Source organism: Actinia tenebrosa, unplaced genomic scaffold, assembly GCF_029948245.1.
Source record: "Actinia tenebrosa isolate PJP-AT-01 unplaced genomic scaffold, QUT_ActTen_1.0 PGA_scaffold13__45_contigs__length_12533684, whole genome shotgun sequence".
Classification (NCBI taxonomy): Eukaryota; Metazoa; Cnidaria; class Anthozoa; order Actiniaria; family Actiniidae; genus Actinia; species Actinia tenebrosa.
This window is the reverse complement of record NW_028292573.1, coordinates 12,266,853-12,288,003: the sequence shown is the minus strand read 5'-3', so window position 1 is coordinate 12,288,003 and position 21,151 is coordinate 12,266,853. Positions and strand designations below refer to the sequence as shown.

At 39.4% G+C, this 21,151-nt stretch overlaps 1 protein-coding gene across 1 annotated transcript in view; it reads left to right on the top strand.

The window, feature by feature from the left end:
• Positions 1–20,223, top strand: part of LOC116295411 (uncharacterized) — a 47,083-nt gene extending 26,860 nt beyond the window's left edge. The window contains 25 exon segments of the mRNA XM_089028778.1: positions 363–2,638; positions 3,060–4,035; positions 4,145–5,234; positions 5,681–7,357; positions 7,884–8,516; positions 8,734–9,345; positions 9,580–9,990; positions 10,272–10,463; positions 10,751–10,947; positions 11,301–12,285; positions 12,700–13,104; positions 13,510–14,370; positions 14,836–14,991; positions 15,186–15,545; positions 16,062–16,187; positions 16,627–16,749; positions 17,132–17,254; positions 17,381–17,419; positions 17,422–17,442; positions 17,537–17,815; positions 18,183–18,305; positions 18,508–18,630; positions 18,956–19,078; positions 19,407–19,573; positions 19,986–20,223. Of these exon segments, the coding sequence (XP_088884904.1) occupies positions 363–2,638; positions 3,060–4,035; positions 4,145–5,234; positions 5,681–7,357; positions 7,884–8,516; positions 8,734–9,345; positions 9,580–9,990; positions 10,272–10,463; positions 10,751–10,947; positions 11,301–12,285; positions 12,700–13,104; positions 13,510–14,370; positions 14,836–14,991; positions 15,186–15,545; positions 16,062–16,187; positions 16,627–16,749; positions 17,132–17,254; positions 17,381–17,419; positions 17,422–17,442; positions 17,537–17,815; positions 18,183–18,305; positions 18,508–18,630; positions 18,956–19,078; positions 19,407–19,573; positions 19,986–20,021 (12,114 nt within the window). The 3' untranslated portion in view covers positions 20,022–20,223.
• The last annotated feature ends 928 nt before the right edge of the window (positions 20,224–21,151 follow it).

Below are 21,151 nucleotides of genomic sequence, written 5' to 3'. Positions count from 1 at the left end.
AAGGATGAGCATACTGATAAACCTGTGGCACATGAAGACATGTCTACACGAAAACCCAACAGATATAGTTATTATTCTCCAAGCTTTCATATGCCATCATCAAAGGTCAAGAAACCGCACCGAAAGCCAGGTCCTGCTAAACCAACAACAAAACCAACAAAAATGATAATACAAGCACCCTCCAAGAATCAACCACTTAATGAATTCACCACAATAAAAACAGCTCATTATCATCACTTTGATCCAAGTTACCACCAAAGCAACAAAACCGACCAAAATGATAATACAAGCACTCCCCACGAAACATACAACACCAAGTGGCGATGAACCAAACGGCGTTACTATAATGATGCCAACTATGTCATCTTCAAGTAGGACCAACTGATAACCTCATAAAGATCCCTCAAAATTATTGCGTAGCCGGGCCAGTACTATATAATCATACTCTCAATGGTGGATTGGAATCTGGGCTTTTTCATGAACTCGATGACGTCAACACCATGGATTCATGTATCAAGAGGTGCTGCCAGAATAAAATTTGTGACGTAGCTTTCATGGTGCTGGATCACTGTTTTCTTGTTACGTGTTCAAAAACAGATCCTGATCAATGTGAAACTGTTCCGGCACTGGCCACAGGGTTTGATCCAAAAGTCTCTAAAATTTCAAGAGTAACACCTTTGCAGGAGACAACAGCATCACCAGTAGGTAGTTCGCCAAATCCGAATACTCAGATGCCAACGGCACCACCAACGGCACCACCAACCTTATTCACTACAACTAATATGGTCAAACCGTTAGTGACAACTACGACAACTAAAGAACCTGCCTATTTACCTCCGAAGACCACTCCAAAACCTCATACATGGAGACCAACAACTCACCGAGCAATAAAGACTCCTGGTTTATTGCAGGGCTGCAGAAAAGAAGCAATACAATACAACGTTACTTTGAGAGGAGGTTTACACGCTGGAAAGTTCCAACTCTTTGGCAGACTAAAAAGCCCTCAACTTTGCGCTAAGCATTGTTGTAAGTCAAGTACTTGTGACTTGGCTTACTATATCTTCGGACAATGTTACCTTGTGCACTGCTTTGATGACTATCTTTGCCAGACAACACAAGCAATGCTGCCTGGGTTCAGTCCATCTGTTATCCGTGTCAAGCATGTTAAAAGACCAAAAGCGCCAAAGCCATGGAATCTCATAAGCAGTGTTTTCAATTCGATTGAGCCAGAATTGCCAACTTCAAAACCAAAGCCAAATAAGACTTGCGCACATTCTAATGTGTATAATGAGGTAACCCTTCGTATGGGATACCACTCAGGTAATTTTACTGCACATGGAAAGCTTAACTCATCGGACGAATGCCTCAAGCTCTGCTGCAATGAAAGGCACTGTGACCTGGTATTTATGTTCTTGGGCAATTGCTTTACCGTGAAATGCAAGAGCAGCTTTGCCTGCGAGATCGTACCAGCAAGGGAATCCCAGTATCAACCCAAAATTGCTTACATACTCCATGGGACAGCTAAAGCACCTGAGTCACCTTTTAGTTTGAGCCTGCCTAATTCAAAGGGAGAAAAACCCGTTAATGTCGTGCATTTTACAGAGCTTCCTCAAGTTTCCAGATTGAAGCAGAGACCGGGTTCAAAGAAGAACATGGCAATGAAACACACATCTCTAAAAAAGAAAGCTAGGAAGACAAGACACAGTAGGAAGCACTTAAAGGTACACCATAGAAATAATAAACCAAAACAAGTTCATTCATCGTTAAAGAACCACAAGAAAAAGACAAGGAAAAAACAAGATCTAAACTCTAACTCACCGTCCTTTTTAAGAGCAAATTATAAAAAGCAAAAACACAAGAAAAGCACTAAAACATTTAAGAAAAAGACAAAGAAAAAACCGAAAAGATACAAAGGAAGCCACCACTTGAAAACTTCAATGAAGAAGGTTATTAAACATAAATTAAAGTACAGTTCAAAATCCTTCCTAAGAGCAAATAAGAAGAAGGAAAGACTTAGAAAACAAAGCCACTTGCAAACTCCGATGGAGAAAGTTCTGAAAGGTTTGTCGCTAGTCATGAAAGAAAATCAAAAACTTGAGAAAGAAGTTTCGAAGTTACTGCACAAAAAGAAGACGAAGCAAAGAAAAAAGGTTAAGACCACGAGTGGCAACGTTATGAATTCAACAAATAAAACAGATAAAAATCACATGTTGAAGATTAGTATAAAGAACGTCACCCTCAAAGCTGATAATGAGCGACTCAAAAATGTGTCCTACAAGAATCCGGTTGTAAATGTTCCAACCAGTTCTTCAAGTACCACTCGTTCTGTAGCCTCCATAAAACCATCGAAAGAAATTGATGGCTCAATACACTCTCCTACGCAGAATCAACAATTCTATCCCCAAGGTCACCAAGTTCTTGATAATTTTACTGCATCTGTAGACAACAATTCCAGGCCTCTAAAGTATAGTAAAAGCAATGCAGGTGATGTTCGTGATAAACAATTCGCCTCTCCATCACATATGATGACACCGGACCAACAAAAGCCTAACCTAAATGATTCCAAGCCTTTAGCTTATCCATCAAATGAATCTGTAAGTTTGAAATATGATAAAAGCAAGGCAGACATTATGAATAGGTGAAGAGGGATCCTTTACAACACATATGAAGGCACCAGAGCAACAAAACTCCAACCTAAAATATTTCAAACCTTCGATGTATCCTTCAAAAGAATATGCAAATTTGAAGTATGACAAGACCACGGTCGATAGTGTCAATAGTCAGGAGAATTCCTTTGCAACACAACTCACGACACCAGATCAAGAAGTTACGGAATTTCTACCGGGAGAAGACGGACCAAGTGCCAGAACACAAGTTAATCCATCATAATAAGAAAGAGACAGTGTTCTCTGTTTTACACCCTCGAACGGATACGTTTCTCTCCAAGCAACGTTTGCCTAACTCTGAAAGAAAACAAGGGGAATCATACGGCAAACGCGGTCACATTAATCCATCGAAGAGAAAGGAAAATTCAAGGGTCATTTTAAGACGATACTAAGTAACCATGAAGGGCGGTACTCAGAACCAGAGTTGCCTGATGATGATGAGGAGAAGGATTTTGAGGATAATTTGGAAGATCCAAGCACTGATGGAGACGATAATTCTGTAATCACAAATTCCGAAAGGGGGAGCATCCAATCAGAGGATTCCGAATTAGAAAATAATGATTCTGAACGAAAGATCTACCGACCAAACGAAGACAGTACAGAAAGATTAGAGCATCGTGTCGTCCGTCCGTCTGAGGAACAATCAAGAAGAAGGCACCATCGTATACACAGGCATCGACATGTAATAGAAATCCCGAAAAGTCCATATGATTATGAAGATATAGATGCGGACAAGAAGGATGAAGACGGTAATGGCTTAAAGAATGATGTCAGACCTACGAAGTCACATCATCGAAAGCACATATATCGCAAAGCTCAGAAAGATCATCACGCAAGGCATTATGGTCCTGCATATGCAGATTCTAATGATTTTGATAATTTCGAAGACTTGGAAAGTTCAGACCTCCATCACAGAAGACCTAAATATTCAAGGCACAAACATAGAAAGCAGGAAAGTGGATTGCACCAAAGAAAGGAAGACGATCTACCAATATCAGGCTTTGATGTCGACTATGATTCCGATGGTGATTTTGATAGTGAGCCAACATCCACTTATTCTATTCATCATCATCGGCACCATCGTAGGCCTACAGCTTCAGACCTGGAAGACAAAGATGTTAGCCCCACCGCAATGAGTCCAACAACACATTCTGTGATGCACCATAGAATAATCCATCCGCCCGGTTCCTCACGCCGGCACCACCATAAGGCTCCAACATCTTCAGAGTACGACAATGGAGACGTTAGCCCAACTACTATGAGTCCAACAACACATTCTGTGATGCACCATAGAATAATCCATCCGCCCGGTTCCTCACGCCGGCATCACTATAAGGCTCCAACATCTTCAGAGTACGACAATGGAGACGTTAGCCCAACCACTATGAGTCCAACAGCACATTCTGTGATGCATCATAGAATAATCCATCCGCCCGGTTCCTCACGCCGGCATCACCATAAGGCTCCAACATCTTCAGAGTACGACAATGAGGACGTATAGCCCCACTACTATGAGTCCAACAACACATTCTGTGATGCATCATAGAATAATCCATCCGCCCGGTTCACAGACCCACCATAAGCATCATCACAAATCTGAGACCTCTCGAGAGTCCGGCGATGGAGATACTAGCCCTACCAAGTCAAGTCCATCACATTCTGTTATGCACCATAAAATATTACATCCGCCTGGGTACAAGCCAACGACAAAGTACAGCTCGAAGAAACAGAAAATAGATAAACTCTATGACAAGGTTAATCAGCTCTATAACAAACTGGATATTCTCATGAAACTGGAATCCACTAAGAGTAACAATACCTACAAAAACGCATCGGCGCCTTCAGTACATCCTACAGTAGCAGCGTCAACTACCCACCATGTCATGCACCATGAAATTCTACGTCCTCAATCTCCCTCTGAAAATATCTCAAAAGTCATGGATAATCCTATGAAGAGTCAAGAGAAAATTTCAGAACATTCCATTGAGAGGCCTAATCAATCCACTTCTTCACAGAGTGTAGGGTCATCACAAGAAACACTTTTTATGAGACCACCACCGAAGAGTAATTTGATTGATCAGTCTAGTGATGTGATGCTGGATTATATTAAGAGTATATATGAGCATGCAGTAAAGGTGCATCGTCAAAAAGTATTGGCGCATGAGAAGAAACACTTGCGGAAAAACAGGCAAAAACACAAAAACAGGCCAACCATGTCGAGAGGGAAAAGTAGTTATAGTTCAGAAGAAAGAAAGAAAAAGCATCGAAAGTCAAAGAAAATCCATTACAAACACTACCACGAAGAGAAAGCAATCCTACAAGAGATGAAAAATATCTACAAAGAAATGAAAGAACTCAAAGAGAAAGGAAGTAAGACGAAAGATAACCAAACCCACCATGGAAATATATCACCTGAGGATACAAGATCTACTATTCCGCATCCTCGCAACAGGACGGATAATGTGCGCACCACGCCCTCAACAAAACCGATACCAACAATTGCTCCGCCACCAAGAGGAATGCCTACTAACAAGCTTCCATATATTGAAAGTTCAACAATCAGTGAAGGTAATTTTTCTATCTTTCTGGTATATAAATAGATGTTTGGTCGCGTTTCAAGTTAGGGATTGGCCATCACTATTCAGTTTAGATTCTGATCATTGGTCATAAGTAAAATGATTACTTATATTTAATATTATGGATTCGAAAAATAATTTTCATCGAATGACAATTTCGTTGAAATCTGTCACTGACGTCGCGAGTCATATAATAATCATTACATGTGGAAAAAAAGAATGTATCTTGCAATTACCACGAATACCCACATTTGCAAACGTTTGATGGGATCTTATTTCGCATGGCCCTCCAAGCACCCATTGTATTTTGCGTGACAATCGTTTCGAAATATATTTTACTTGAAATATAAAACATGATGATTGATATACATTGAACATTAAGAGTTTCTGCATAACTCGTTCAAGAATGTACCTTATGTGTTTTGTTTCTTGCATTAGGGAGAGATGGCGCCCAGAAGTCATCAATTCCTGGGGATAAGAAGACACGAATGATAGACAACGTTTCAACAAATCCTACAGTTGGGCGAACAAAGCCAAAAACAACTCCAAACTTCGAGAAAATGATAAGCCAAGTTGCTGTGAAGGTAGCTAATGATGTCGTACAAGAGATGGAACATAAGAATGCGAAGAAAACATCCAAAGTAGAAAAGACAAAAATAAAGAAAACGAACTACACAAAGAGGAAGAATACAAGAAGCAATGGACTTACCATTGGAAATAAGAAAAGCATCCAATCGGAGTTTTCTCATCTTTTGTCAGAACTTGAATCTGTGAAGAAGAGTATAGCTAGTCCACGCCTTATCAAGGCATCACAAAAGCCGGTCGCTCCTACTCCTGCAACACGAAAAAAGATTACAAATGGCTTAGAAATGAAGAACAGGGCAACCCTTGGAAACAATATGCAAAATCCTGATTTGTCAATAGCTGCTAAATCCACTGAGGATGCAAGCAGCCCTGCGCTAGCTGAAGCTGTGAATATCTTACAAGGTTTAACAAATCCATCACTTTCTTCACATCCTACAAAACCGGTTACAGAGTCTGCATTGGCCAAAGCTGTATCAATCTTAGGTAACTTAGAGAAATCAAAGAACTTCCAAAATGGAAAAATTGCTGGGCATAATAACAACGAAGCATTGCTCAAAGCCATTACTATTTTGAAAAATCTAAATAGACCAAAGCTTTCACAGCCTACGAAAATGAGAAAGAATGATGTCGTAAGTTTGGCAAACACTGAGAAGCCTTATAACAGTCCAAATTTGGAGAAACAAAACGAAAAGCCGAATAAAATCGGATCGGGAATTGCAAAGGCAATAGAGATTTTAAAAGAATTTCAGTCACCGAAATTATCTGATAGCCCTAAAGAGACTATTAACGAGGACAAGACTAAAACAGATTTAGAAGATAAGAGAATGGGACAGCAGGAAGAGGATATATCTAAGAGCTCAACGATACCTCTTCATTCTGTGGGACCTTCGAATGTGCCCAAATCACCAAACCTAGAAGATGAGAAGATTAGAACGGAGAAAATTCCAGAATTAAAAACATCTGTGAATAGCCACACCAGTCATTTCATAAAGTCGCAAGAAAAAGAAGCGCAAAATCCAAGCCTTTCCAGAACACGAGAATCTTCCAATGATCTACAGCTTCAGCATTTGATAGACACAGTTGCTGACCAGGCTGTTAAAGAAGTCGAAAAATCTATGAAAAATCACAAAGATGCGCTAAGTGGAAATCTCATAGCATCGTCAGAGACATCAATTCCTAAACTAGAAAAAGATAAGAAGTCGGAAACACCGAGTGCATCTCTTATGAAAGCACTTGATGATGTCCAGGGAATCAAATTAAGCTCAGATAAGATTCAAGAGACAAGGCATTCAACTGCTGACGACCAACAGTCACATTTCGAGTGGCCTATACACAAAGTGTCACCTAAAACTACTCAGAAAATTCCCCTCCCTACATTAACAACCGAGGATAACAGCATTAGCGCTGCAGAATTGGGACCCGAAGTACCAAGTGCTCAGGAGCTGAAGACGCTGATGAAGTTTAAAAACAAATGGAATGTTAAAATTGGAGGGGACAGGAAAAAAGTCGACATTCCGCACAACGGTTTTGGTAAGTGTCATAGATTTGCGTGTCTTCCCTCTTGAAAGTAGTTTATCATTAAAACTCGAAAGATTTATGCATTTTATACAGACATAGTTATAGCTAGATCAACTCAAATCCACCAGACTTTCGTAATATGGTTAAAGAAAGGAGCTTTGAAGGGTTTGACCAGATAGCATAACATAGTAAGAGATTTTTATAATCTCTTCACTATATTATGCTGCCTGGAAATTCCTACTTTACAGACAAGAACGGTAAGTATTTTTGCTTGAATTTATCTGGTAAATGTCAAGTTAGTCCAAAGCAAGCGTAATCGAAATAGACCCTGACGAAATCAGTCTACAGCGACATCATGTAACGTGACTTCTCTTTGTCTATTTCACGTGACAATATGAGCCCAAAGTTGGTGATCAACTTTTTACAGGTCTTATAATACTTGCATGCTACTTTCGATACATAAACAGGATCATTTAGATCTTTTTTCGTTTCTATACTATGTTCTAAACTAGCAATATCTTATTTACCACTTTCCAAGGTAATGAAGTCTACATGGTTGTCCACTTCAGTTTTGAGACCATTAAGAACGGTCTTGTCATGGACGACTCTGGTCTCCATAACAATGGCAAAGTATCTATCAAACCAACCAGCACAGTTAGTGACACCAAGTGTGGCGCGGCAATCACAATGAACGGGGGCCATATCTTGTTCGATAACAAGGCCTTTCATGGCATACCACGAGAAGCAATTACTGTTGCATTATGGGTCAAATTAGAAACTGCTGATAACTTTTACAACCTTTTCACCACCGAGGGGAATGGAGCCAAGTATACTTTCCAAGTCACAGAAGGCAAAGTTCATTGGTCGCATTTGAACGATAATGGACATGTGGTATTCGCACTTGAGACAGAACCAGTTGTCAATCTAGGAGACTGGGCCCATCTTGGTGCAACCTACGACTCACGTACCAACCTCTCCAAGGTCATAGTGAATGGTCAAGTAGTTGGAGAGAAGCTAGGATATGGGCTGTTATCTCAGAACTGGGATGGAAAAGCAGGGATCGGATTAGCGGGAGGAATACAGGGAATAGTTGACGAGTTCTATATTTTCAATCGTGCTCTGGCTGCTTCAGATGTTGCAGATCTGTCTGAAGAATGTAACCTTGGTGTGGGTAAGTGTACAGTTATTCAAGCATAGCAGTCGTTCTTTGGAGTTGTTTTCATGGCTTCCTTCCTGACTTCCTTCCTTCCTTCCTTCCTTCATCCTTCCTTTTCTTTAATTTTCTTCATTTCTGTCTTTCTTTCTTATTTGAGGTTCTGTGGTTAAAATTTGTTCTCGAGATATTTATTTTGGAACTGTGTTATTTAAAGAACTCTTTTCTTTTGAAGGTGAATCAATTCCAATGAGAGAGGGAAGCTACAATGGTCTCATACCAGACCAACTCATCGAAGAAGCTATGGCTAAATTACGCGCAGCAAAAAGCAGAGCAACGAGTACTCCTACCCAAGCTACAACTACGTTGCGGCCTACCACACCAACAACTGTAACCACTACCGCCAAAACCACTAGTACAACATCTTCAACAACAGCTAAACCACGATCTACGTCACCTATAAGCAATACCAAATACACAACTCCCAAAGCTATCGTTCGACCTTTAACCAATACATCTTACGTAAGACCTACAATACCGCCTTTGACAGTAGCAGTGGACGAGCCTCATTGTCAAAAGAGTTCGTTTTACTACAACAGCAAGCTAAAAGCAGGGATGAACGCTGGGCTATTTATAGATCTTGGAAGTGTTCACGTGACCACAGACTGCCTCAAACAATGTTGTCAAATGGAATCATGTGATTTGATATATCTGGCAAATAATCATTGTTATGCTGTCGATTGCTTTAATGCTGATGTCTGTCAACCAGTGCAGTTGCTGAACATCGACTTAGATGGTCCTAGTGTGTACTATGTCATGCGTAATGGCAAGTCTATCCTGAAAAAAGGTAATTATTCATCATCAAAAAACTCAATTTTCGATAAAACCTTTCCGCCATTTTGGGAGACATTAACTTAAACAACTGGTATTCTTTCTTATCAATGAACGGAACGAAAATCTAAATTAACTTAGGTTTGTCTTTTGGACGTTAAAGCACCCTAGGTATGTCAGCGATCTCAGTAATATTTATGCTTCAATTAACTCATGCCTTTCCCGTCCTTTGGAAAACGATCCTTTTCAGGTAAAAATACGAATTCAAATACTCCTGCAACAACACTTAGCCCATTATTACCTGCACCAACAAAGACTACGCGACCACCATATTCAGTTTACGAAGAGGTTGATGATTGGGATACAGTCGATGAGCCGTTGAAGCCCACTCAAAGCCAGGCCCTAGATCAAGGCTACTGCACGCAAAGCATGTTCTTTTACAATGTCAAACTGACCGGCGGTCTCAAAGCAGGAACAATTCTCACCAATACATTTGCTAGCAATATGCACCAGTGTGTACGGCTTTGCTGTCAAGATACAAGTTGTGACATCGCTCTGATGAAGAGCGACGAATGTTTTACGATGCACTGTCCAATGTCACGGTGTACAGTTCAAGATGGCGGGGAGTTCCAAATTTCATTTGTTTCCAGGCAAGGACAAGGTAAGGCTGGTCTCCGTATCTCTAACAAGATCCCATTTTTCATATTCATCAATTTTCCATTTCCCTTGACATTACGTCTTCAGTGATACTTGTAAAAACAGAACTGATCCTTTTTACCCTGGTCCAAGTCTTCATAACCTAATTAAAGCCTTTATTTTGAGACTCGCAAAAGAGTTAAAATACATGGATAACAAAAGCATTTGAAGAGGATTTTGATATTAGTAGTAACAAGATGTAAAGAAAATTTAATATTTTTAAACTGAATTCACTGCATTTTCTAGGAACTAGCGCAGATGATTCATCGCTGTTCCCTACGACGTCCATGCCCACACCAACCCTTGGCAGTGACGAGAAAGAGAGCGAGCCCGATAGTCACTCACAACATCTGTCTTTATATCTTGGTTTTGAACATGTGCTTGGTTCGGTTGTCGTTGATGGTTCAGGCCTCAATAACGATGCAAAACTGACAACAGGTGACTAAATATTCTGACACCTCTTATCTTACTTCCGTTTTACTATCTTCCTTCACAGTTTTTGATGTACTTTGAAGTTTTATGTTCAATCTTGCTTGCGTCCAGGAATGCATCATTGCATCAAAAGAAAAATATTTTTAGAGGAAATCTTACTTGTATATAAAGTATGGGTTGCAGTCATTCTATGCTCATCATTCAGAGTTCTCCCGCATTGTCATGACCAATCTTCACTACGTCCAAAGAAGTATAATCGAATTCTCAAATAATCAAATAATCTTCTCCTTCAGGAACATCGGTCAAAACTGGCAGAGTAGGCCAAGGTGCAAGCATGAATGGTGGTGATATACTTTTACATGGGAAGCACTTCCACGGTAAGCCACGCAAGGCGGTTACTTTGGCTGTCTGGTTGAAGCTGTCGGCTACTACTGGTACTCACACAGTGTTCAGTACAACTCAGAGCAACTCGTTCCATCGGAAGGCGCAGGTGCGTTAAACCAAGTTCAATTGATTTATTGACTTGGATCGACTATCACGTCGTTGTGAACACAGTCGTATCATATTCCTATTGTACGACTTGGGAGGCGAAACAATGTGTACACTAGTTGTATTTTGATTCTATTTGGATTATTTTTGAGAGCATGACTCGAATATAAATAATCTAGCCTTTAAATTAGTTACCAAAATCTTAGATCACTCTTCTACTAGTATCATCATTTGCCCGTTGTGCAGGCCTTATCCCTTTACAGAAAGCCTTGGGTTCTTATTGATCTCCCTCTTGAACCCTGTTTTGTCCTATATCTAATGTATGCTAATTCTGAAATGATTTCGTTATTGTAGTACAATTTCGAAATCTATAATGGTCACGTGCGCTGGTATCACCGTCTTGGAGTCTCGCGAATCGTCTTCAAGATCCAAACGCCCCGAGTCATATATTCTGACCTGTGGTATCACGTCGCTTGTACATACGACTCCGATCAGGGCCTTGCTAAGGTGTTTGTGGACGGCAAGCTTAGGGGCTCCACCCATGGGCGTGGCTATCTGTCACAAGACTGGGGAGGCCGAGCTGCGTTTGGTTCTCAAGAAGGAAGAAAGATTCTTTTTGGAAAACTCGATGAAATTTATATGTTTACCAGAGCCTTGTCGGGCGAAGAAATACGCAAATACGTCGAAAATATACAAGGTCAATCAAGAGGAAAATATCTCACTCACCCGAGTACTCCAACACCAACGAGGTCACCTTTTGATGCTTTAGAACCATTTCTATCCTTCACTGAATCACCGCTCTTCTCTCAGAAACCAACTCCAAATACTCCATCTTTGGCGCAAGCCTTGAAAGCACTTGGTTCATCTCGGAGACCTACAAGTAAAATGAAAACGAATTCAACGCCAAAGAAAGAAACCACAACCGCTCCAACTACTAAACCATCGGCTACAACACCAACTACAAACCCACCAACAACTACCAAACCAACTACCAAACCAACCACCAAACCAACAACCACTACCCCACCTTCCACCACGCCAACGCCTGTCACCACTCCATCCAAACCAAAAACGACTTGTAAACTGGGCAATGTCCTTAGAAACAGCGATCTTGTAGGTGGACTTGGGGCAGGAAACTTCACCGACAAGGGAAAGGTGTCGACAATAGAGGAATGCATGCAGCTTTGCTGTGCGATGGAAAACTGTACAGTAGCGTATCAAGTCGGAGAAAATTGCTTTGCTGTCGAGTGCATGAACTCAAGATTGTGTGGAACTATCACCAGAACGCCTCTGAGTGTCAGCCCTGTTATTGGATTCGTTAACCGCTACAACGCAGATGGTACGTATATGACTTGTCATTTTTAAATTTGAAAAAAAACTACAAAAAATATACAAAAAGATTACAACAATTTAGAAAATATTGCTCGGCTATTAGGCCTCCTGTAAACAAATATAATAAGTACATACTTGATATTCAAACTGTAAAAATGTTAAAATTAGGCACTGAAAAAGGAATAGCTAGTTCAAGGTAATTTTTTCCTTTTGTCATAATCGCGCGACAAAGACAGCACGTCTGGTTTTTAGCTTCTGACAATTCATGTCTTTACTCAAGCAGTCTATTCAGGAACTGTGAATGAAAACGAAGACCCAGACGTTAGGAATCTTGGCTCTGTTTCCCATATTTTAAAATGATCAGTGTAAGATGACAAACTTTACACTAATGATTCTATTTTTGCTATTTTAGCTATACAAGGTTCATTACTGTCCTTCTTCAAGGCATCGACATCACCAACAAACAAGCAAACAGATTCAACCAACAAACAACCTACACAACCTATAAAAGATGCAGGATTACTAACACACACTAGCACAACGAAAACTCCAACCACGCCCACCTGTAGCCATAGCGACGTCTATCATCACGTGACATTGAAAGGTGGGCTGAAGGCCGGAACGTTTACTAAGCTTGCAGAGTTTTCCAACATGGCTGAATGCGCTAAAAAGTGCTGCGCTCGGCAGAAGTGTGATGTTGCTATTATGATGAGTGATACTTGCTTCGGACTGCAGTGTAACTCAACCGAGGTGTGCGAGACAAAACCAGCTCACTTGAAGCATTTTAAGCTTGTGATTGTTTACATTCAGAGAAACGGACCGAGAGGTAAGAACTGATGCATTACTTTATGTTGGTTCTTTCACTCGTCATTTATCCATTTAGTTTCATGATAGAAGTTTTCGCTAAGAATAAAGATATCGATTTCGACGAAACTTTGATTCAGCGAACATCGTTTTCTTTGTATGTACACACCTCTCCTCGAAATAAGGGTCCATTTTATTACACTTACTTTTATGTCGATCATGATGTCAGATGATCGTTATCATAATCATGAACTTTTAAGCAATGTGTTCATGCTCCTTATCCTTTTCCTTGTTTTCTTTTTTTTATTTTTTTTTATTTATTTTTTTTTTTTTTATCGTTGGTTTGTTTTTATTTCTTTTTTGATCACCAGCTTTATTATATTTTTTCTTTTTTCTTTCTTATTCATAATGTATTGATATCTTTCAGAAGATCGACTTACTACTCCCACCACCGCACCACAAACAACCAAAGAACCTTCCCTGGAGGAACTGCTTGGTAAGGTCAAGCCAACTAATTCCCCAACCACAAGATCATTCCTACTTGACGCCCTTGGAAAAATACAAAGCGCTACTTCACCAGTACCAACAAACAGCAACCGTCTCTGTTCTCAAGGCCTTAGGATCAACAACGTAATCTTGAATGGCGGTATGGGCTCTGGGGAAGTTGCACAGCATAAGGACGTATCAGACATAGATGTCTGTGCAGCAAAATGTTGCAATTCCCGAGGTTGTAACGTGGCGTTTGTCATCCACGATGTTTGCTACACGATCAAATGTTACAGCCGCGATCTTTGCAGAACGAGGCCTCTAGAGCAAAATACTTTCACTTCGAAAGTGGTGTATATCAGCAGAAATGGAATAGCTATGTTCAGCAGTGCCAACGAAGCCAAAGTTGGAGGGTCGACTTCCGATATACTCTCGACAGCCCAACCTATACCGATGTTTGCGTCCAAGACTAACACCATCCCAGGCGCAGAGGGAGATGAGAATGCCACGAAAACATCAGAACTACGATGCGAAGCCGGCAACTACTTTTTGAATGTCAGACTACGTGGTGATCTTGGTGCTGGGGTTTTTACGAAAAGAGGAAAGGTGATAACCATGGCACAGTGTACCCGCTTCTGTTGTGATGACGAGTCATGTGATTTGGCTTATCTGTTGAAGAGTGTATGTTATTCTGTGAGTTGCCATAGCGAAGAGCTCTGCCAAGTTGTGACATCTTCTCCCCTGGCTGACAATCCCACAGTTGCTTATGCTATTAGGTACAACAGCAATGGAACAATACACAGTAAGTCGCTGGATCATTCCTTGAAAGCTTCTAGATCTTTTAGACTATAGTCGTGATAGGACATTTTAACGACAAGGACAATGACAACTCTAAAACTATTCTCTTTAATTCGACAAAAAAGAAACAAATTAGTCTATTTTCTTGATCATGTTGGCAGTCACAGATATTTTCAGAACAAACATGAACACTCACCTAAACATCAGTTATCGGAAGGCCCTTAGTGCTAGCTTAGATATTAAAACGGTGATTCCCCGGTGTTTGTCAACTCAATAACCAATCATAAGGCAACGATTACCTCGATCATAAAAGGGTTTCGAGGCGGCCGTTTTGACTTTTAGAAAATATTTTTTCGTGCCATCGTTTTGCAGTTCTCCTGCCATACGACATGACTATTGTGAGCCCACTCTGTTACTTACGATACCTTAGCATAATACTTTGAATATTGAATTGTCTACTTTTTTTAAGAAAAACCAAGTGTTTCAAACGAAGTGGCCACTCCGTCAACTTACGCAGCACCAACAACAGCAACACCAATCAGTACTATTGCTACGACACACCAAACGACCGCTAAAACAACGAATAATCAAGAAAACCATCAGAAGCATCATCAACATGCTGAAGGTATTGACCAATAAAGATAAATTACATTTTAAAATATTTCAAGTATCTTTTTGAAACAACTTTTGCATAACGCTTCGGTGGGGGAAATTCTATTCTTAACAGTAAACTGTACAATATATATTGTAAATTTAAAATCGTAAATCACACACATATTATTTTTAATATTATATTAATATTTTCATCTGTTTTCAAAGATGAAAAGGAGAAAGAAATTGCGGATACTCATCATCACCACCACCAAAAAATACATCCACACCACTCAACACACCACAAACAGAAGACTGCAGACAAAGATAGAAACCACTATCATAGAAAGAAACACCCGAGTCAACACCATCATACTCATCACCATGGAGACGAGCATAAAGATCACCATATAAACCATCCAAAGAAACACAAGTCTCATGATGATCATCATGGCAAAGAAAGTAGTGGTAGTCAGAGTGAGGCGCATCACGATAACAAACTTGAGACCTTTATGTCGCATTTGTCTTCTGAAGACCTGAACACTATTGCGTCTCTTCACGCGGCGGAAAGTGGAGCAGACCTCCAGGGTAAGTCTAAAAGCCCGTAAATCTTCATTCTTCCCTTTAAAAAAAATATATATATATAACAGGCTAGGAGAAAATGCAGCCAGCTTAGCCTATTATTTTTCCATCCTTTGAGGGCCACAGGTTTGTCAGTGTAAACTGTAATGTGCTACACTCGATAAATAAAGATAATTATTGTTATTGTTATCTTTTCTGTCCGCATTGTGACAATATCTTAGGTCGTTTCATCACCTTGCTTGACGTTGGGCTTGACACGGCTCAACTGTTATGAAAACATTTAAAACGATGCATTTTTAAATGACATGGGCCAGAGCTCTACTGCTACAAAATCGCTACGACCCATGATTTTTGAATAGTGAGTTACCCGCCCAGTGCAATACGTACTATAATTTAAATAGATGGCTGAAGTCTATCGTTTATATGATGTTCTGGTCATAAAAACGATTACATATAATTTACCAAGAAGGCGCTACTAAAAACATATTTGAATTAATACTTCAACTTTATCTTCCATCGTAGAAATCATACGCTGTACTGCTGGTCATTACGGATGCCAACATTTCTGTATCAACTTGAAAGATGGTGGACATCGTTGTATGTGTCATCGAGACTACAAGCTGGCAATCAATGGAAGAGATTGCGAAGGTAACCAACAGCACTGAAGTAGCTATTCCGAGGTTGAGGAAAAAACTGGGTGGAGTTGGCATTGCAGTGCATTGTGGGGCCGTTTTAGGGGACATTTCCTAGATGGCGTCTATTTTGTCCCCTAAAACAATCCCACAATGCACTGCATTGCACACTCAGCCCAGTTTTTCCATCTTAACGACATTCCAAGTATTCTCCCTTTCATTTTTCCGTCCCCCTAACATATCTCTCTCTATATCCCCGTTCCTCTTTATCCATTTAATTTGAACAGCCCTTTTGGTTTAAGTGACTGAATGAACTTGGCCATCACTAACTTAATTCCCTTCCAAATTCTTGCGAAATAACTTTTGATTGCAGTATTTTTCAAATAGTTTTAGATTTTTTATGAAACATTTATGACGTTTGTTAATATTTTGGTTCGTTTTGCTTTATTTTGTAGCACGAAATGAGTGCATTGATGATAACCACGGGTGCGAACATCGATGTATCAACAACCAAAGCCACCACACGTGTGAATGTCACAGTGGATTCATACTCAATGCTGACGGAAAACATTGCGATGGTTAGTTGGTTTCTAATCCAAATGTGTCTTTTATCCATAATGATGATGATTTCATTTCTCTAGTTTATCTACCTATGCTATAAAATCTGTCTATCCACCCCATCCATTTATCTATCCATTCATCCATATATCCTTTTTTCCATATACTTCTGTCCATTTGTTCATCCATTCATCCATCCTTTCATTCATCCATCCATCCATTCTTCCATGGCTCATCCATCCATCTATCGATCCATTTATCCATGTCTCCATCCATCCATCCATTTATCCATCCATCTATCCATCCATCCATCCATCCATTCATCCATCCATTCATCCATCAATCTATGCAACAAAAGAAAGGCATTGAAAATTTACATCACTATTCTTATCTGCCCTACAGACCTCGATGAATGCAAGCTAGAAATCCATAGCTGCTCACAGGAATGTCAGAACACGCCTGGCAGTTACAAGTGTTCATGTGGAAGAGGATATGTTCTGGACAGTGATCGGGTCACTTGTAAAAGTAAGTCAGCGTTATCCAATATTTACTGTACTAGACTGAAACATATATTCGACTGTCATTATCTATAGAAGCCTTTAGTGCAACACAGTAAATAAATTCACACTATCTTTTGTATCGTGACGACAGGCATTGACGAATCGGGAGAAAGAAAGGAATCAGCTCGAGACATCATGATCGTGGTCTAGAAAGTAAGTATAGTGCATCAGCTATCACTTTACTAATCAATGTGGCAATGAAAGCCATTCGAAAGCCAAAACCTTACAAAACCATTCTATTTTGTAGTACCTACAATGATCGTGCAAACACCCAAAGATATCATCCTGCAACAAGGCCAGACGGCGATTTTTCCATGCAAGGCACGTGGGCACCCTGCACCGCACATCGCATGGGCAGTTGGACCAAACGGAGACCAACCCCTTCCCACTGACGACAGATTTGGTCTCTTACCAAGTGGGGCGTTGGTCGTCCGTGACGTTAACATTACAGACATGGGAATATACCGATGTGTTGCCTCAAATCCAGCAGGCAGTGCATCCAGAGGAGCAACACTCAACGTGGATGGTAAGTCATCAATAAAGTGTTCCAATTTGCAGACATTATCTACAGCTGTTTCAAAAGAGGTTGCGCGTTGCGTGATGCATACTACGTTTGAAAAGTATTATATTCATATGTAATTAATGTCAGCACATAAATTATGTTCGAAAAACGTGCAGAAAAATTTTTTCGCATATCGTTGTGGCATTTCGCTGATTGTATTCACATCCCCCATAGTGCAGTTCGGGCTTAGTATGCAACATGCAACATACAACGTGCAACAATACCTTCGATAACCTTTTTTTGAGATAGCTGTGTGTGAGTCATAGAGATTGTTGGTTCTCTCCAGTGCTTAACGGTTCTTCTTAAGTAATGTTGTCTTTCTTCCCTCTAGATGTGAACGAGTGTTCTCTTGGCAACGATAGGTGTGAACAAGTGTGCATCAACACCATTGGTAGTTACTATTGCGATTGTAACCATGGATACAAAATAAGCGCTGACAACAAAATATGTGATGGTAGGTGCGATGCCACAAAAATGATATATTTTTCAATAATGGAGTAATGGATATAAATTGGGTCAACACACAGCATGGATCAAATCCAATTTTTGCCATAGTAAGAAATATTTCTTATAATGCACCTCCTCTGGAGCTTTAGTTTACTTTTTCTTACCTTGAATAAGTTGACTTATATAACTATCTTGTTCTTTGGTTTTAGACATAGACGAGTGCGAAAACGGTAACCACAGCTGTAATCAGACATGCCATAACACTCTCGGTAGCTACATATGTGGCTGCCTTCCGGGTTACCGGCTGCAAGATGACAAAAAGACATGTTCTGGTATGTTTCACCTTCATAGTATTGACTTAAGAGTCTCGTGTTGAATTAGTTTACTAAGCTGAATAGCAAGCTTTCGATACTTAAAAGGTTGAACAGGGAGGGCAGTGCTTGCTCTTCACTGAAGATGCATTGAGCTATATTCACTGAAGATGCATTGAGCTGCATGATAGACTCGATTATGTTTGCCATTCAATGAAGCCTGGTAATGATATTCATGAGATTCATTAAGCTGGATGAAAGCATGGAGCTGATTGATACCAAGCAATTCCCCCCTAAGAGGTCATAGACAATTGACCAAGCCTAACTCGACTCTTATTATTTGCAGATATAGATGAATGCACCCTTCCGGGTCACGGATGTACTCAGCTATGTAATAACACCATGGGAAGCTATGACTGTTTGTGTCTTAGCGGTTATACCTTATCCCGCGACAATATGACATGCATAGGTAAGAAAATATAACGCTAAGAAAGCGATTTATGTCCGAGATTCTATCTAAGAGTAATGCATGATTATTGAACCTAATAGGACGTTTGCACTGATGGCGTTATTTTACTACGACTACCAAAATGCTTCGCGAATTTTTCTTCCTTATTCAAATTCGTCCAGGGAATAGTAAATAAATGGTAGCTAACTATCTTAACAAAAGAAAGTGTGCAAGGGAGTCTAGTAGTCTGTAGTTAATGAAGCTATAATGCTAATGTCGCATTCCTTATAAATATAGTCTATAGAATATTCACATCATTATTTAGTCGAACCTTCAAATTCTTTTTCAGACCACCACACGAGACTAGACAGCCAAAAATCCAACACATTATCAGCTGGTATGGCTGCTTTTGTTGCCCTGCTAGTGGTGTCCCTCATGCTCATCATTGGGTCCATTATATTAGGAATGCATTTTATGAAAAGAAGGTCACGAGGCTCAGCTGGTGATGAGGAAAAGGTATATTATTAGTATTTTACTCTTACTTATTACTATTGTTAGTTCTTTCTATGCGTTATCCAGATATTAATTCGGCACGAAGTGAACAAGAGAAAACGAAAAACAAACGAATGAGTGAATACGATTGAATGAATGGATTTAAATAATTGACTAAGATCGAATACTTGAAAAACAAATATGAATAAATAAAGGAATGAATGTGACTAATAACCGAATAAATGAATGAATAAGAATAGATGAGAGTAAATAAATAAATGCGAATAAGTGAAAAATGAATGGTTCTAAATTAATGATAAATGGTTAATAAAGGAATCAATCAACCAATCAATTAATAAATGATGAATCAATGAATGAATGAAATGGTTTGGGTTACGTTAATCAATGTTTTAATAAACTTTTGTTTTTTCTACAGGCCTATAAAAGATCAATATTTTCTTGGCTGGAATAAAAATAGCAAATTTAAATGATAAACATTTTTTACCCATTTTAAAATAAAAGCTATATTATTTTTATATTTTCTTTTTTTAGCTAAACTTATAGATATATTTTTATATAAAAATAATAATAATAAAAGTATTTATGTATATATATGTAAATTATATATTTCTAAACTGTACGTTGTTTTAAAAAACCTTGTAATCGTATATTAAAAGTGCATTAGAAAATTAAACGTATTTATTAATAGAAGCGTTGTACTGGTATACTTGATAACCCGTGGAAAATAACAAATTCCCGATGGTTTAGCGTGGTGTGTCCTCTTATTTACCACGATATGACGTCAAAAGTTAAATGTTACATAACTAGTTTTGACCAACTGCTGACGTCATATCGTGGTAAATAAGAGGACACACTACGCTAAACCATAGGAATTTTTTTTTTACTACAAAAACACGAAAAAGGCGCAAAGGACGGTTATCTTCGCCTGTCTGTCTTTGCGGCCGTCTGCCTTTCTTTCCGTCGTTTTGCCCATTCCTGTCTTTCTGTTTGTCGGATCATCGTCCGTTTTTGCATGTGCCTGTTTCCTTGTACCGTCTTTATTTCTGCAGGCCATCAACCCAGTAAAAAATTGAAATTGAAATAAGTATATATGGATGCATATACTGGACAAGGAGGGACGGGAGACAAGACACAAAAGCTTGCCAGATATCACAGTTGCAATTACGTCTGATGACGCAAAGGCCGATTATCTTCCAATCAGAATCGATAGGATCTGCAAAACTAAGGTGTCGTTTTTCTTCTTTAAATAATGGATTTCCGCGACCAAATGACAAAAATGACGTTGCTAATAAGTGATTGTTAACAGGGACACAATATTTTAATAGGTTTTAAATTTTTATTGCAATGGCGGGCATTTTTTTATATATATTTTTTACGTCACCCAAATTTTGCAGGCTTTATGACACCACAGTTTTGCAATGACATTTCTACGTCACTATTTTAGATTAGCTGGAAATAAGTCCGTAATCCATGTTCACAGCGGTGTTCCATACAAATTCGAATAGCATCTATTTGATCTTTTGAAATCCGCCATTTTGTTTTGAATGAATATTTGATAGTGTTTTGTTGATTACTATGATA